Genomic DNA, 18,316 nt, shown 5'->3' with positions numbered 1-18,316 from the left:
TGAGGATAACAAAGTAAGGACTGAAATTGATACCAAACTTGCTACTAAGGCTGACAAATCGTACGCTGATAATACATATTTAACGAAGAAATCAGGAGGTGTCTTAGCTCAAAGCCTTCAAAACAAAGCAGACAAATCGTACGTTGATAACAGTTTTTTAAAGAAGGTCGTAGGACGCGTTTTGACTCAAAAAATTCAAAGCAAGCTTGATATTCACGGTAGTAACATGATGCAGGCAAATCTCCATATGGGTGGGTATAATATAACCCATCTAAAAAACCCAACCAATGATACAGACGCTGTAAACAAAAAATATATGCTTGATCATGTTGATAGCAGTCATATAACTTCCGTTGGCCAAGAAAACACGTTTGCCCATATAATGGCCGATAGTATCAATCAATTAAGCGAGGAAGATGATATAAAGTTAGGCAGTTTAATCGATCATCCGAATTCATACCATAAGATCAATACGAAAGTTGTAGACAGTAAGCTGGTACTTGACAGCAATAAAGGATACTACTCAAGCAGATTAGGTATCAATGTATATAGTTTACCAATCAATCGATACACAATGGTTTTCGAGCTATTTTTTCCAGCTGAAATAGATCATGATAGTCTAGATATCGATATTGTATCATCAATCGACAACATCGACAAATCAACTACGCGAGTTTATGATGGATATAGTCGAACAATAGCACAAATTAATAAATATCAGCAACATCCTAATAATTATCTCTATGTTGATATCGTTTTAAAGATGAAATCAGGGAACGCATATGTCCCAAAATTACAAACATATATCGTGATTTATGGAATAAAAGGTTATCAGAGTAACGTTGATCCTAGGATATACGATCAGCTATATTATGTTGAAAATGATAGAATAGCTTTCAATGCATCGATTGATATGAAAACAAAGGCTATTTATGGTATTAAACCAGCTACTACTAATGACCAAGCTGTTAATTTTGAACAGTTAAAAAATTTTCGGGACAATTTGAAGTCTGATCTTGAATTAAAAATGGATAAGAAAAGAAACATCAGCTATTACCATAAAATTTTCGAGTATTTTTATGATCTAACGGATCCATCTGAATTCATCATGTCAGATAGTAACGGTGCTGTAGTGTCTGGATTAAATGGCAATCTTGTCTTTAATCCCACAAAATTGTTAGAAGATTTTGATCCAAAAAACGGCTTTATGAGTGGTTTCGAAATTAATTTAAATGAAAATATCACTGAATCCAATGACTGGACTATATATATGGCATTTAAATATGACTATAAGCCCAGTGATAATAAAAGGATTAAAATAAACTTCGACAATGGTAGTAGTTTTGATTTTCCATGGGTGAAATTAGAGTCTAATCAGTTATCACTCGATTATGATTTAGATGTATCTTATGAGCAAATTAGAGATGTTTACATAGGGGTTTATTTGAATCTCTGGTATACTAAAATAGGTAGTCAATTTCGGATCGGTATTTGTAACAATGGTATTAGTCTCGATAAAATTTTCTCGGGGTATACGCTGAATGCATCTAGCCTTCAAATTTCTTCAGGTTACTATATAAGAAAAATAGGTTTTAGTAAAACTGCATATCCAATAAATGGAAAAGAGTATCATAAAATCCAATTTTTAGATAAAACCAACGGTATTTTCTTCGAATAAATTATCTAACTCCAACGATTTTATCTAATTCACTTATATGAAAACAGTGAAATTGGTTAGCAATATTATTGATTCTATTGATAGATTAATTCAAAACATAAGGAAGCTGTATTACACAATAAAGAACAAGCGCAATGGTAAAATAACAAAATGATAAAGCAAAAAAATCATATATAACTAATATATATGACTAAACATCGAAAATGCATATTTACATGGAACCATATATCAAGCGAACTGACTGAAGAACAAATTATAGAATTGAAAGCTTATTATCAAACATATCATCGAAAATGTTGGGCTTATAAGCAGGCTGTTAAAAGTTTCAAAAAATGGAAATTATTAGGGAATTCATTGTCTATTCTCTTTGCATCCGGCTCCCTTGCATCAAGTATTGCTACAGGAGGTGTTAGTTTGGTTGCAATTAGTACAATAGCGCTTTTAATACAAGGCTGGATGCATCATCAAAATCTCGATTTAAAAATTCAAAATAGTACATATGCATATCAGAGCTACCAGCATTTACTCAACTCAATTAAAAACACGATGAGATGCGGTGATTACAATCCGTCTAGCGTCATAATTTCAATGAAGAACATTGACGATTATGTGACGGATACCTGTCCGATAATCGACAAGTACCTACGAAAATATGATAAGAAATTTATTGGATGATCCGATTTATTTCGCCAAAATTTAATGACAAAATCTCATTCCAATACAATCGATAATAGGCTAACGTTTTCTTGCTTTTGCTAATTTTGATAAATTCACAAGGTAGATTCATCATCAAAAAAAGCTGTTTAATTATGAATTTGGTTGATATAAGTCTTTTTCTACCTTTGTTTACAACAGGAATAGCGCCGGATTCGATAATATCAAACACTTTATAAATTCGATTTCTTTGATCACTAGTCAATTGTACCCTATTTTTAATACATAAATCGTTTAAAACATTCTCAACGTGATACTTCCGATGATATACCGATTTTCGGCGTATTTTATCCATATTTGCATAAAAATCAATGAACTCATTGTAATAAATAGAACCATGAACCAAACCGCAATTAATACAAACATTTATACCGTTTTGATTTGACATATCCTGCTTACTACAGCATGGCTCATCATCCTTGTTACCTTCTATCAATAGTTGATCGCATAAATGGCATATAGGTTCTTTTAAAATTTTTAAATCATAGTGGATTTCAGAATTACAAGGCATTATATATATAACACACATAACTTCACGGAACAGCTGTTTTGGCAGTAAATTTCAGAATAAACTTTTTGAGTAAACTTTTGAGTAAACTTTTGTGTAAACTTTTATGTAAACTTTTGAGTAAACTTTTTGAGTAAAATTTGTTGAAATATGATTGGTCAATAGAAATCACGTCATTAAAAACATTGTACTCATTAATCATTTATAACTTATGGCTAAAACCGTAAACTGAATAATTATGTATTTAATGTTGATCCTTACGAGGCCTTCCCCGTCGTCGTTTCTGGTCTTCAGGTATACACTTTAAACGTACATGATTTTTGTCTTCATTTGATATGTCTGAAGATAGCATTTTAATAATACAAATATTTGTTTTATTAATGAAGGCTATATCATTCGAGCTTTGATCAGATTCTAAAAGGTGTTTGATATTTAATGTTATATCAGTCATTCTATATATATATTAAAGAAAATAATTATCTGTTTATATCTAAACGCACTATAAAAAACTGATATTAATAGCTGTTATTGTTACTTGTACTATCGGTAACCAAATATATAATTATATCTGGTTATTTAAAAATAAGAATTACTATAAACTGATATAAAGAAATATTTTATAATATAAAATAAAGAGAAAATGGCTGGGAAATGCAAATACGATAATGACGATGATCGGATAAAAGCTATTCGAAATTCAAAAACCAAATACATGCTTAATAAACAGTGGAGATGCGACGTTTGCGATTACGATAGCAATCTAGCATCCAAATGGATGCATATGAGAACTAAAAAACACATCACAAATAGTATATTAGCTGGTCTACGAGAGGATGATCGGTTTGAAATAATCGATGAAGAATGATACATATAATCAACACATCATGCACTTTTACAATGACTAAATATATAATATATCTAGTTATTTAAAAAAATGAAAAATCAAAAAAATTATTTTACTATAAAAACACTTAAAGAAAAATTAATTTACTATAAATATGAAAATGGAAAAAAAAATTTTTAAAAACCCGCTAAAAACTCAAGATGTGATCTCATCAGTACTCACATCTAAAAACGCTATTAAAAATAATATCTCTAATTATAATATGGAACAAAATACCATTAATCATAATGATAAACAATTTTTTATAAATAGTGTTGATAACACTCTTGGTGCTACTTCGGATGGAGATATACTCAATATTCCAAAAATGAAAGTAGTTAAACCGGCTATTGATAAAGATGGATATCCTTATTTATATATTGCAGAAAAAGACTATGATAACCCTTATGATCTCAAGAAAAAGATATTAGTTAAAGATTTCGTATTTAGGACATTTTATAATGAGATTCCTGATGATAAAGTCGTTGTAAATGAAAATGGTGACAAAAATAATAACAGTATTGGTAATTTAGTGTTGATTGATAGCATCACAAAGGCTGAACCCAAACTCGTAACCAAACCAAAACCCCAAAACAAACCAATAGTTGAACCAATAAAGAAAGCAACAAACAAACCCAAACCCAAAACTAAAACAATAAGCTTTATAAAAAAATTATCCAATGATTACCTTGCTGATGCTAAAAAAATGGGCTTTTCATGGATGGATTTGGTGAAAAAGATTAGCCGACAAACAGTGATTAACAAAGTACATAAATATCGAAACGATAAGACTTTGGATAAGGCTATACGGGACAAAAACGATAGTATAATACGTGATGCACAACTCAGTCAAATGGAAGATTCAATTAGAGAAGCTCACTTTAAACAGATGATGAACAAAATTAAACAACAACACAAGAAGCTGATTAGCAGTCAAAATCCAATTTCAAGAACTAAACTCACAAATGAATTTAATTTCGATGACAGCATTTATGATACAACATCCAATGACCAGCCTCTATTTAAAATAACTGAAATTGGAAATACCGAAAATAAAAAATTCAATGCTTACACTAATGAGTTCAAAATAAATGTACGTAAAAATGCTATAAGCAATAAAAATGAAATTTTTAGTGTTTTTGAAAAAATAGTTGAAATGGCAATAAAGAAAAGACAGTTAAAAGGTAATGACAGACTCAGATTGGTAATTTTAAATGATGAATTAAATAATCCTATATCAACAAAAATGATAAAAATTTCTGATTTCAAGTTAAATCAACTCTCAGACATAATCAATACTTTAGAATATAAAGAGATAGATTTAGAAAATTGCATAATAATTATTCAATCTGTCAAGATACCGGCAGGCAAAGGTCGGTTATATTTATCTAAACAAACTGTGAATAGGAAACAGTGTATTATCACAATAAAAAATAATGATTCAATATGCTTAGCCCGCTCCATTATAACAGCTTATGCTAATCTACATCCTGAAAATTACACCACAACACAGCTAAGGGACGGGTTAAACAAGTCTCGGAAGTTACAAGAGACTCTAGCGAAAGATTTACATGAAAAGGCTTGTGTTGCAATTAACGATTTTGGAAATAGCATTGAAGATGCTGATAGCTTTGCAAAATATTTGAATGTAGAAATAAATATCATTGATAGTGAACAGTTTAATGAGATTATTTATACATCCAATAATGGTAAAGCAGACAAAATTTATTTATACAAAACACGTAATCATTTTGATGTCGTAAAATCAATGACAGCACTTCTTAATGTAGCATATTACTGCCACTCTTGTAAAAAAGCTTATACTAGACGGGATAAGCATAAATGTGCCCAAAAATGTTTTTCTTGTTTCAAATATTTCCCAGATGGTAATAAATGTAGCGGTAAAGCTGTTACCTGTAAACACTGCAATCGTGTTTTTCATGGTAAAAGTTGTTTTAAAAACCATACAAGAAATCGATCGAAAAAAGATGATGATGATTCAGTATGTAGCAGTGTAGCAAAATGTTTAAAATGCAATCAAATCATACTAAAACCATATATCAAAATACATAAATGCGGTTTCAAAATGTGCAATAATTGTAATAAATATTGTGAAAACAAGCATGAATGTTTCATGAAAAAAATAAAATGCAAGGGAGGAAATTGCATCAAAAAGAGCGAAAAACCATGCCGATTAAATAAAAACATTCCCAAAAAAGATTATTGCTACTCATGTAAAACGTATAATGAAAAATATTTATTTTTCGATTTCGAATGTACACAAAACACTGGAACACATGAAGTTAATTTAGCTATCTGCCATGATTTCAATGGTAATGAATCAATCTTCAATGATATTAATAGTTTTTGTAGTGGTATTCTTAATGAAAAATATAAAGGATACACACTTCTGGCTCACAATTCCAAAGGGTACGATTCTCATTTTATTCTTAAATGGTGTATTGATAATGGTTTTAAACCTTACTGTATTTACAATGGTGCAAAAATTATGATGATGGAAATTCCACAATTAAGAATCAAAATAATTGACAGCTTAAATTTTATTCAGCAACCCTTATCATCGTTTCCTAAAACTTTTGGTTTAAGCCAGCTTAAAAAAGGTTACTTTCCACATTTTTTTAACAAACTGTGTAATCAAAACTATATTGGTAATATGCCTGCAAAAAAACATTATGGGTTTAATCAAATGAAAACACAAGATAGAGAGAAATTTTTACAATGGTATAATGAGCGTGTTAATGAAAATTATGTTTTCGATTTCAAAAAAGAAATAATTGAATACTGTAGGTCAGATGTTGATATATTAAGAAGATGTATGTTAAAATTCAGGCACGATTTCATGAATCAAGAAAATATCGATCCATTAAAATACATCACAATTGCTGGGGTGTGCATGGCTATTTACAGAGGTAATTACATGCCAAAAGATACTATAGCTGTGGTTGATAATGTTGTTCAAACAGAAAACCATAGTGCAGTCAGTATTGCATGGCTTGATTACATAAGCAAGAAAAATAATATTAAGATCCAGCATGCTTTGGCAGGAGGTGAAAAACTCATCAATAACAAATTAAAAGTTGATGGTTTTTGTAAGGAAACAAATACTGTTTATGAATTTCAAGGTTGTTTCTGGCATGGTTGTCCAGATTGTTACAAACATGATGTTATCAATAATAAGAATCAAAGTGATATGGGTACTTTGTATAATAAAACACAAGATAAAAACAACAAAATAACAACTGCTAGTCACAATCTTATTGAAATGTGGGAATGTAAATTAAAAAAGGATAAAAGTTTTCAGAAATATTATAAAAATGATTGGTATAGAGAAGTGGTTGGGCAACTAAACCCTAGAGATGCTTTCTACGGGGGGCGTACAAATGCTACCAAATTATTGTACAAATTCAAAGAAGGCGAATGTGGTAAATACGTTGACTTTTGCTCCTTATATCCTACGGTTCAGTTCTACAAAAAATATCCCATTGGTCATCCTAAAAAAATAATATCACCAGAAAAATACGATACAAAATGGTATGGATTCATAAAATGTAAAATTTTAGCTCCAAGAGAATTATACCATGCTGTTCTACCTCAGAGAATCAAATGTGAAAAGGCTGAAAAGCTAATGTTCCCTCTGTGTATATCATGTGCTAAATCAAAACAACAAGAAAGATGCCAACATAGTGAAAATGAACGAGCATTTATTGGTACATGGACAACAGATGAACTAAATAAGGCCATTGAAAAAGGCTATAAAATTATAAAAATATATGAGGTTTGGCATTTTGAGAAGTCATCCGATGATCTATTCAAAGGTTATATAAAAAAATTCATGAAGCTAAAACTTGAATCAACAAAATATAATTTTAAAAATAACAATGACGAGATGATTTTTAGAAATAAAGTTAAAAAGAATTTAGACATTGAATTAGGTAAATTACATGAAAATTCAGGTTTACGAGCTATTGCAAAAATGTGCTTAAACTCACTTTGGGGTAAATTTGGACAGAGAACCAACATGAATCAATGTAAATATGTAACTGATATAAATGAATTTTATCAAGTAGTTCTCGACGATACCATTGATAATTTAAACATGAATTTCATAAATGAAGAAATGGTACAATTGAGTTACACTTATAAGGATCAGTTTGTTGATAATTCCTATAATACAAATATATATGTAGCATGCTTTACGACTAGCAGTGCGAGGCTAATGCTTTATGAAAAATTAGACTATTTAAATGAGCAAGTATTATATTTTGATACCGATAGCATTGTGTATATTGAAACCCAGAATGGTAAGACAATAGAAACAGGCGATATGCTAGGCAATTTAACAGATGAGTTAGAGGGTGAAGCTATAAATAATACATTCGTTTCTGGAGGTCCAAAGAATTACAGTTTCACATATGGAAATAATAAACAGAAATGTGTTATTAAAGGTTTCAGGTTAAACCATGAAAATTCCCAGATACTGAATCACGCAAATATGATTAAAATTGTAAAGAACGAAATCAAAGAACTCACATTAGTAAATGAAAATAAAATTACCAGACAGAATAAACAAATTGTAAACAAATATGAAGAAAAAGTATACAAATTTGGATATGACAAACGAGTCATTAAGCACATATCAGATGACTGTATAAATACAATACCATATGGATATTAATTTGACCTAGGGTTTGAGCAGAGCGAGCGATTTGATTTTTAAACCCACTAAGATCCAAGAGTTTTCAATTAAACTATAAGAGCATTTGATTTTAAATATTGTCAAAAATAATCTGCTTTGCTTGGTTTACATATTTTCATTTTTAATACAAAAATATTCTACTTAAAAAATTAAAAACTTAAGTTAATATATAGTTGGATAAAGATGGAGCGAGGCTTGATCCTTTTAAAATTTTAGGTAAAACGGATGATCTGCCAAAAAAGCTATCGCGTATTGCCAGCACTGTATTCAAGATTTAATTTCCAGATTAGAATTCAGGCCAGTAAAAAAATAAAAAAGATTATAAGAATGTTTTCAGGCTTGGTTTTACAGGCTTGGTTTTCTAGGGTTTGAATTTCAGTTTTTGATTCTAATATTTGATTCCAATATTTGAATCCATTTTTGTCCCATATTTTGTATCCAGCACTGGAAGTAGTGATGTACTACATCTCTAAGGCAAATTTGCCTCAGAGTGTAGTACATTACTACTGACCTGTCATAAAAACACAATGATGTTACTTACACAAAGAAACTGGCAATTCCTTTCAATAAGAAATGTACCTAGATGAAAAACGCAGGTGCTGAGCCATTGCTTGATTCATTAATTCTCTTGTTTGGCAATTTTCTCGACAAACGGAAATACTCTTTCCCTCTTAGATCATAGACATCTTTCTTTCTTTTTTCACATGTAGCCATAAAAGAAACGTACACATTCATACAAAAGTGATTGAAAGTGAGTACAATAAATTTCGTACTGGCAAGTGAATCTTCAATTTCTCGTCCAAGGGGAGGGGGGCAGAATTACTCCTTATTACTTCACGAGAGATGAGAGTACGCGAAAACTGGTCTAACTGGTCTGTCTGTCTGTCTGTCCACCTGTCCGTATGTCTGTCTGTCTGTCTGTACGTCTGTCTGTCTCCCTGTCTGCAGTCTGTATGTCTGTCTGTCTGTCTGTCAAACAAGTAGGATCTCTCGTCGATGCTCGCATTTCAGCAGGTTTCAATCTCGTACTCAGATCTTTCACTTCCCGAAAAGTGAGAAAACCTTTGCACAAAGTAAAAGTTGGTCCCAATTCGACGGGAACATACGAGATTTCGAACTTTTATCAGCTCTCTTCCTTTCCTGCCTTTAGCTAAATAAATATTTATACGAACTAACCCGAGTAAGTGTCCTTGACTGGATCCACGCTGGAATAGTATAACCACGTGACGCATTGTGCGTCATTCTTGGTCGGAGCCACTTCCTCGGGCACAGTCCACCGGTAAGTGTAAATCTGGCCTGGTCGCACAATATCGTCTGCCTTTTGAGCGCCGGATGTGCCATCTTGGTACAAGGCTCCCTCGTTTGACTTGTTGAAGAAAACCCCGTGTGGTTGTATACTGTAGTTGTGGTTAGCCTGTCGAAAGTGTAAAATCGACGGTCGGACAGGAAAATAGCTCTCTAAGGATTTCTAAACAACATGCAGTTCAAAACAACAATTTGTTCATGACATAATTCTGTATATGCGTGCTCTGGTTGGCTAAAACCAACATGATTAATCTAAATTTAAAATATAAAAGGTTAATGTTAAGTCTGGGCCAAGATATCCCAAAGACATTTAAGGGAGATCAGAAGGAGTATTTCTACTCCTCCGTGAAGTGGATGCTAGTACATTGCAGGGTTCCCCCCAGCAGTAAATTCGCCGGTACCCATTTATACATCTGGGTGGAAACAAGCACTGTGCCCAAGAACACAAATCAATGACCCCAGCCTGGGGCCCGTTTCTCGAAAACCTCGGAAACTTTTCGGGCCCGCGAAGCAACCTCTGTTCATATTAAAAACGGCTCTGAAGTCATTAAGGTGTGAGATTTTGCTATCATGGCTTTCTGGGTGCGTAAACTTTTCGGGAGGGCTCGAAGCCGGACCGCTCGATCCGGAGTCCAGCAAATCAGTCAACCATTAGGGGCCATGCCTCCGACTAACAACCCTGTTTTTTTTCGGTTTTGTGCACTTGAACAAATAAATCTGTATCACAAAACATACAAGGAAAACCAAAGCCAAGTCTTCTCCATGTAACGTACGTTGTTCTTAAAGACCACTTCGATCACATCGCCAACTTCTGCTCGAATGATTGGCCCAAGGAATCCAAGATAATCAGGTTTTGTCTTTTTTGTTGTAAAGGTGTTGTCAGTGTACTCCTCATAAGACGCCTTTAGGTACGTTCCTCCAATTCTGTGATTCCCTTGAGCGAAGAAAACTGCCGAGTCGCTAAAAGAGAAAGGCGGCACAAGCAAATTACGGGCTAGTGTGAGAAATAAAGTATAACTGAGTTAAAACCGGCAAGGCTAGAAATTTTGAAATGCTATGGAAAGTAAGTCTTTGTTAGTATTAGCCGACAAACAAAAAACAAAAACAGGAGAACACTTTTAAGTGTTCTCCTGTTTCTAACCAATTAAAATTGGTTAGAAAGGAACGAGTAAAGAAAAGGAACCTAGTTAGGTGTATAACACCACTGTTCTAATGTAATTTCATGTTTTTGCCACCGGACGGGCTGAAATTCGCCACGTCATTAACCTCGGAATCAAATAAATATTAGCCTGACTTTCGCGGAAAGCTCTCGTATACGGACATAGACAACATTTATGTATCCTGTTCCTACTAGATTAAATGCTATGCATATAAACAAGTATGTATGTGTTGCTTTGGCGAAGCTCTGTTTGCTGGGATAATGAAAGACAAGACTACCATTTGGCAGATTTTGTCCACGGGTGTGGCCGTTTATTTTTATATCAAGGATAGAAATCTTAAAATATGGAAACCTTAAACTATTATCCCAGCAAAGGTGAGGGAGAACCCGCCAACCCAAATCAACGACGACAGAACAGAGGGAGGAGAGGGAGGGGAAAATTAACTTGACTACTTGAAAGCCGGCCATGAGGAAAAGGGGCGATGTAACCACGCCTGCACGACCTACATGTACATGTAAGAGCCCGTAAAATGTGACCGGAAATAATCGTTAGAAGGGATTACACCGGAAGCTGGGAAAGACTTACGAAACAAGCTACATTAACCCATTTATTTTTGCAAAATAAATATCTTTTTTAAGGGCCTCAATAACAGATAAACCCTTATGGTGTTATAAAACCTATTAATTCCCTCCCATATAACCACATATCACCTGTCCCACCCTCCCCCCATGAACAGTCTGCAAGCGGTCAATAGCCGTGCAAATTCTACCGCTTACCTGCCTGGCTTTGTCAAACTCTGACCATCCATTTTGTTTGTCCCAGATGGCCCATAATTCCAAGGAACCTCGTTTGCCGCAATGAAGTACCTCCGCGTTTTCCCGCCACTTACGGTTGGCACGTGTCCAGTTTTACCGTCACACTTCGTGACGTTGAACAAGGCGTACATACCGGCGTTGTAATGATCGTTAACAAGGCAATTTAACATCCACGTCCCGGGGTTCAAGGCCTTCATAGAAGCCGTCACGAAAGTGGCTGGAAGAAGGGAAGCCACGTCTTTGCGATGGCCATCGATAGTAAAAGATTGTCCGTGGATGTAAGCTGCAAAATAAAATGCATGTACCTCATTAATACAAAATGTTTATGGGAGGATTATTCAGTTAGTGGGAGCCAGAGTAGTTAGCACGTTTTAGCCCCAGCCAGTGTCTTTTGTGCAAGACACATTCATCCACCCATCCGTCAGTCCGTCCGTCCGTCTGTTTGTTCGTTCGTTCGTTCGTTTGTCTATCAAGCAGCTAATGCAGCCTTTCATTCACTTTTTTTTTTGTGTCACACATTTATTTAACAATTATCCTGCGAAATCGCGCGGAATATCGCCTGATACTTAGCCGACGAGGCCGTAGGCCGAGTTGGCTAAAATCAGACGATATTCCGCAAGATTGAGCAGGATAATTGTTTTATTATTCAACAAATTGTCAACGAAACACATTTTGGACATAGAAAAACTGTAATTATGCAGCGCTTTACAAGATTTCGGACGAATCTTCGCAACCTACGAATATCGCAGGATATCTGTTATGTACGGATGACAGATATCCTTAACATTTTGACCATATATGGGCAGCGCGCGCATCTGTTGAATAATAATTTTCCTTATTCATTTGCTCATTCACCCATTCGTTTAACCATTTATTTATTTATTTATTTTAATTCTTGCTTTGTTGCTTCAGGGCCGTACCTAGCGGGGGGAGGGGGGAGGGGGGAGGGGGGAGGGGGGCAGGGGAATGGCAGTTGCCCCCGTCATTCTAACATAGTGTTTGATTTTGCTGGGCTATTTCTTGTTGCTATATTGGAGTTTGCCCCCGCAGCGGAGTTTAGCGGAGTTTGCCCCCGCAGGAAAGGCATCCTAGGTACCGTCCTGTGGTTTCTTGCTTTCTGGCTTCCTTGCTTCGTTGCAATCTTCTTTGCAATCAGCTTTGCAGTTAGTTAGTTAGCTAGTATCTTAGTTGTCTATGCTGCTTTGGCTCATTTCCTCATGTATGAATATTTCTACCCACTCACCCGTGTGAATATCTACTTCATTTCCAATTCCCGCCAAATGCCATCTGACGGAATCTCCCATGCACATCTCCAAGCCGGGCAAATTGCCGTAAAAATAACCATTAATAGCATGCATCTTGTTGCTCTCCTGAAAGTCTTCATTATCTTTGTCAACTCCCGCAGGATTGCCGCAGTATTCCTGGATATTTTTGTCAAGCAGCCAACTATCATTTTCATCTAGCACAGTAAACAAAGTTACGAATTCTTTGTCTACATTCTTGGCGGCTTCTAAAGTTCCCTGTTTACAAGTCAGTAGAATTCCTAAAGAACAGAAAAGTAGGTACGCAATGGGTACAGACTTGAATTAAAAATTAAAAGTTAAGTTGACACGTGTGGTGAGAGATTTAGATCAACAGGAGGGTGTCAGCTAGAAAGTGTATTTGTCACACATATGGGCTGTAGAATCCAGTAGAAAACAAATATTCCATCAGCTTCCTCGCACATTTACAAAGGTCTCGTTTCTACTTAAAACTGGGTGACGAAAATGACAAGGAAGGGGAGTGTGTGGGTAACACAAGACACAAGGTGAGGCCACGAAGATGGAAATACAATTGGAGCTCTTTCTGCAAACACTCTCATAGACGACAAACTCGCCTAAGCGGTCGGCCACTCTACAGAAACTCCGTTTATGTTTTCAGTAAAAACCCTTTTATTTAAACGCTCACAAAAACAACCACTCCCGTAAGCGACTGCAACCACATTTGTTACCAACCGTGCGTTCTCTTTTCTTTTCAGTGGGTGGACAAGCGACCAGCTTCTTACGACCATTTTTTCATAAATACTCAACGTAGTCGCTTTCGAGAGCTTCAACTGTATTAAGACGGAATCCACCAGGAATTCGAGTACTAATTGGACAAAATTATGTACCAAATGATTTACATCTTATTGCAAACTTCTGTGTTACTGTATCAAATATCCTATCAAAAGAGATCACGTGAAAGTTTTAACTATAATTTACCTGGTTCTTGTGAACTTTGAAATTCATTTTCTCGGGATAATTGGATAAATACGGATAATTACTTACATCTTTAGCTTTTAACAAGAAAATAACGCAATAGGATTTCAATTATTCCAATTACTCGATTTCCTGATAGATTCCGTCTTGATTCCGTTTACGGATCGCTATAAAAAATTTTATAATTTTAGTTATAAGAATTTAGTAATACATAAAGTACATAACAACTGCACTGACATCGTAAAGAGAAATTATATTTTGATTGTTACCTAGCAACCCAGTGTTAATATCCTTATGTGGCAACACGTGCGAATGGTAAATCCACGTGAGGCAATCATCATCGCCCTCAGTCGGCGCGTGACTTTCAGTTAGCCTCCAACTGTACACGTGACTTCCACCAGGTGGCACGTGATCATCTTTCTTATCAGCCCCCATTGTCTGGTCCTCGTACAAGGCACCTTCAGAGTCCTTCCTGTATAAGACCCCGTGCGGGTGCACTGAAAAGTTTCCATTGGCCATGTTCTTGAAGTGGACCTCAATCGTGTCTCCCACTTCGCCCTTAAGTATGGGTCCTAAGAAACCAAGGTACACCGGGTGGTCCTTTTCCGTTTTGAAGGTACCATCTGTGTACTCACGATACAGCACCTTGTTATACTCGCGCCCTATTCTGTGGTTACCTCTTGTAGTGAACACTGCGGCGTCACTAGATTAAGTGAAAAGAACAATGTCTTTTAAAGGGACACTGTTACGGGGACTTTTCTGCTTTTTCGGTAAAAAGTACTAAATTTGCTAAGTGGTATTGCTCGTACATAAAATGCACCTATTACAACAACCATCCCATGGGGTCACCACCTTATCGCGGTGGGATGGTTTGTGTGTCTCAGTGACCCTTAGAGCTATATCGGCTGGAGTCTTGTACTCCTGGCAGGGTCACCCATGCCGAACAGGTCGAAGGGTAGAGACCAGACGAAGTGTGACCTCCCTGGTCCTCCAGGTTGGGGGTTGGGCTGGGGGTTGATAACCCACTCCTGTAAAAAACAAATTTATTACAGAAACGGATGACATTCAAATTACTACCAACATCGGTGAAGCGACGAGGGCCCATAGTAGCAGAATGACGCATTTTGGTCAAAGCCGAAAGGATTACAACAAGATGAAGATATAAAGTAAATTGTTGTCAAAGGAAGAATAGAGCAATTATTATATTTAGCTGTTTTTCCAGGCCACAGGGGCAGAACGTGAAAAAATCAGCCTGACTTTTTCAAGTTGAGATCTAAAGTTTCTGATGGCATCACAGTACTATCAATAAAATCTTAAGTACACTGGCAAAGTAATTTGTAACAAAACTGGACCACTATTCGACTGAGGGTTCTATATGTTTTTAGGCTCTTGAATTTTTGAAGTGAAGCTCGTGACAGTGTCCCTTTAATGGTCTAGCCACCAAAGCTGGAAGATTTGCAAACGTAGTGCTGAAACAATAGCTGATGAAGCTATAAAGACGAGCGGCCAAACCACAACGGAATGAGAAACAAGGAAATCGCCGTTCGCATCCCCGCTGGCCGAAGCACGTTTCTATGCGTATAAGGTCGATGCCATGCCGAGAATTCTTTCTACCAAAAAATTTCAATTTCTCACCCAGAATCGAACCCGAAACATTTGGCATACTAAAATTTTTTAATTATTAAGTAAAAATTTTTTTTTTAAATTTTTTGGAGTTAAAAAAAAAATAATTTAGGGGAAATTAAATTAAAAAAAAAATTTATTATTTAAAAAAAAAAAAAAAATAAAAAAAGAAAATTAAAAAAAAAAAAAAAAGAAAAACTTTCAGCTCTCTTTGTCCTACATGTTATGGCATTAGGTGCTTTTCTAAACTGTCACATCTCTGATAAATGGCTAACCCAATCTCTACCCTAACCTAAGCGTGAATCGAGCTAATTTTATCTAATATCAGAGCACAGTTTCGACCTTAGTCCAGGCCTAAGCTAGAGCAGAAATGGCATCGACCATTACGAAAAGCTCGGTTCCAAGTGATGGCATCGACCGTTAAAAATGAAAATCAGGGAAATCAGTTTTGCCACATTACTTTGTTATTCTGTTTGAAAATCTGCTGAACAGCGATTCTGTGCATCACCAACCTCGTTCCCAGGGCTTTTCCCGTGAAGGGAAAAGCCCTGGGAACGAGGTTGGTGCATCACGGCTCAGGATTATGCATGTTGAATGCCGCACGAGACAGTTGTAGCTCTTTGTTTGTTTTAACTGCCTGTTTCCGGTTTACATTTTAGCACCTGGTCCTGGCGCAAAACGTTTCATATAGAAATGAGTTTTATGTGGAGAGGGATCATGTACAAGGGCCCACATCTGCTACAAATTATTGAATACAATAGGATCCCAGTCACCCCACTCCGAACTCCGGTACTCCCAAGGGCAATAAAAAATGGCTCAAGATAGCTGGGTTCAAAAAAGGGGTGGATCGGCTTCACGCGGTCCGCGGCGGGCGGTCCCCAAAACTTCCGCTGCTCCTCACCCCCTTCCGAGTCGCGTCCCGGTTGGTCGCGAGGGTTTCCCCATTCCCTTCCTCCACCTTCTCTTGCTCGGGCGTCGGACTGTGACGTCATTTTTGCGGCCGCGTGGGCATCCCTCCTCCACGGGCCCCTCTGCGGGCGGACACGAGCGTGGGCGACTGGGACAACGCGAAGCGCGAGGGACCATGGGAGGGGGATGGGAGGGATGCGTCTGGGAACGAGGCGGGGTTGGCACATTTTTCCAAGAAACAGAGACAGTGTGGTAAATTGGTCCTGTATGTGAACGTAATACACTGGGATCAGACATTACTCTAAATCACAAACTTTAATTGACACTGCACAAATAACGAAGTTACGTAGCTCGTGCAAAACGGCTGAGCTATTAAGCTACTACAGTTAAAATTTGGTCAAGGGAAACACTAAACTGTTCTAAATAGCGGGGAGTTCGAAATAAGGGTCGATTCTTACATCAAATGCACTGAAACAATAACACCAAATTCAAGGGAAATGGCTTTTTGTTTGAGATAATCACTGAACCGATAACGAAAACATTTCCGGGCATTTTCCCAAATATATTTCACTTTCGAGCAATAAAACAAAATAAATAAAACTCGCGCAGTTGGATTTTTTTAAAAAGAGCAATTAATTTTTCAACCGTGCGTTTGGCTTCTTTTGTTCAATGATTTTTGCAGGATTTATATTATAATTTCACAATCAATCTTTGATTTCACTGGCCAAACAAACTTCCACCTTTCTGCGACTGACTAGCATGGAAAACCTCCCGTGCAGTTAGTCTGACGTAATCATCGTTGAAGATATAAGCTGTACAAGCCATATTGTGTGTAAAATCGTTGCTACTTTCTCTGTAAGAAAAAGAAAGACTGACTTTCGAGACAAAGCGAGCGAGTGGCAGATGTTGACTATTTTCAGGCCTGCGACACTCACGGGATTTGTAACAATGAGCAAGTTTTTTGTTGACGTTTTTCCAAGAATCGAAAATGACCGATGGGTTCTCCAGCGGTGTATTTGACAGTCTGTTCCGACTTTTCTTGGAAGCGTGACCATTCATGACGGTTTCGTTTCAAAATCACATGCACAGGGCGGATATATCGACGCTTCCTGTTTTGAATTCTTTCTCTGAAAGGCAGGGCTATCAAAGCTTGATCTTGAAAACATGCCAAGTTCCTGACGTGAGGTACTGTTTCTCAACACTCGACAGTGTAGCGTTGCGTGACGATCCACCTTGTTGCGTGACGATCTCTCCGATACTTTTCTCGTTCCCAGGCACAAGTCTGGCGCCGAGCGCCAGTATATTGCATTATGACCGCTATTTCCCTGTCGCTTTCGAGTGCCCAAAGTAGTCGAGAACGATAAAAGGCAGCTGTAGTCACGGGCTAGATGCCCCATGTAAAATATCAACATCGAGAGCTTCTTAAACGGAAGCTGAATAAAAATGCGGACAACTTACGTAATATCGCAGTCACGCAACTGATTTTCACCGTTTTCAAAACTAAATCAAAATTCTTTCAGAATTTCGAATGCCCATTGGACAATTATTATAAGAAGCTCGTTCAATGAATTCGAGTTTCTTTACTCCTTTAAGGTCACATTATAATTTAATACAAAAATATCTACCCTCGCCTCGTGTAAACAAGATTTCACGAACATGAAAGCGAATATATATACGGTCGACTGAGCAACCAAAAGGCGACGCAACAAAACGGTCAAAACAGCTTTACCAAGGACAGTTGTATTTAATACTATTAAAATTATAGTC

General features: G+C 36.3%; 1 protein-coding gene across 1 annotated transcript in view; it reads right to left on the bottom strand.

Annotated features, from left to right (window-relative positions):
* LOC144653530 (hephaestin-like protein) overlaps window positions 1-18,316 on the bottom strand; it is a 36,702-nt gene that overhangs the window by 16,966 nt on the left and 1,420 nt on the right. The window contains exons 2-6 of the mRNA XM_078513527.1: window positions 14,287-14,720; window positions 13,024-13,323; window positions 11,742-12,063; window positions 10,579-10,765; window positions 9,677-9,914 (exon numbers count right to left, since the gene is read on the bottom strand). Coding sequence (XP_078369653.1) covers window positions 9,677-9,914; window positions 10,579-10,765; window positions 11,742-12,063; window positions 13,024-13,323; window positions 14,287-14,720 — 1,481 coding nt within the window. The remainder of the gene's footprint in view (window positions 1-9,676; window positions 9,915-10,578; window positions 10,766-11,741; window positions 12,064-13,023; window positions 13,324-14,286; window positions 14,721-18,316) is intronic.

Source organism: Oculina patagonica, chromosome 5 (genome assembly GCF_052425735.1).
Source record: "Oculina patagonica isolate OP01 chromosome 5, crgOcupat, whole genome shotgun sequence".
Lineage (NCBI taxonomy): Eukaryota > Metazoa > Cnidaria > Anthozoa > Scleractinia > Oculinidae > Oculina > Oculina patagonica.
Note: the sequence above shows the minus strand (reverse complement) of the source record. Positions and strands in the feature narration are given on the sequence as shown.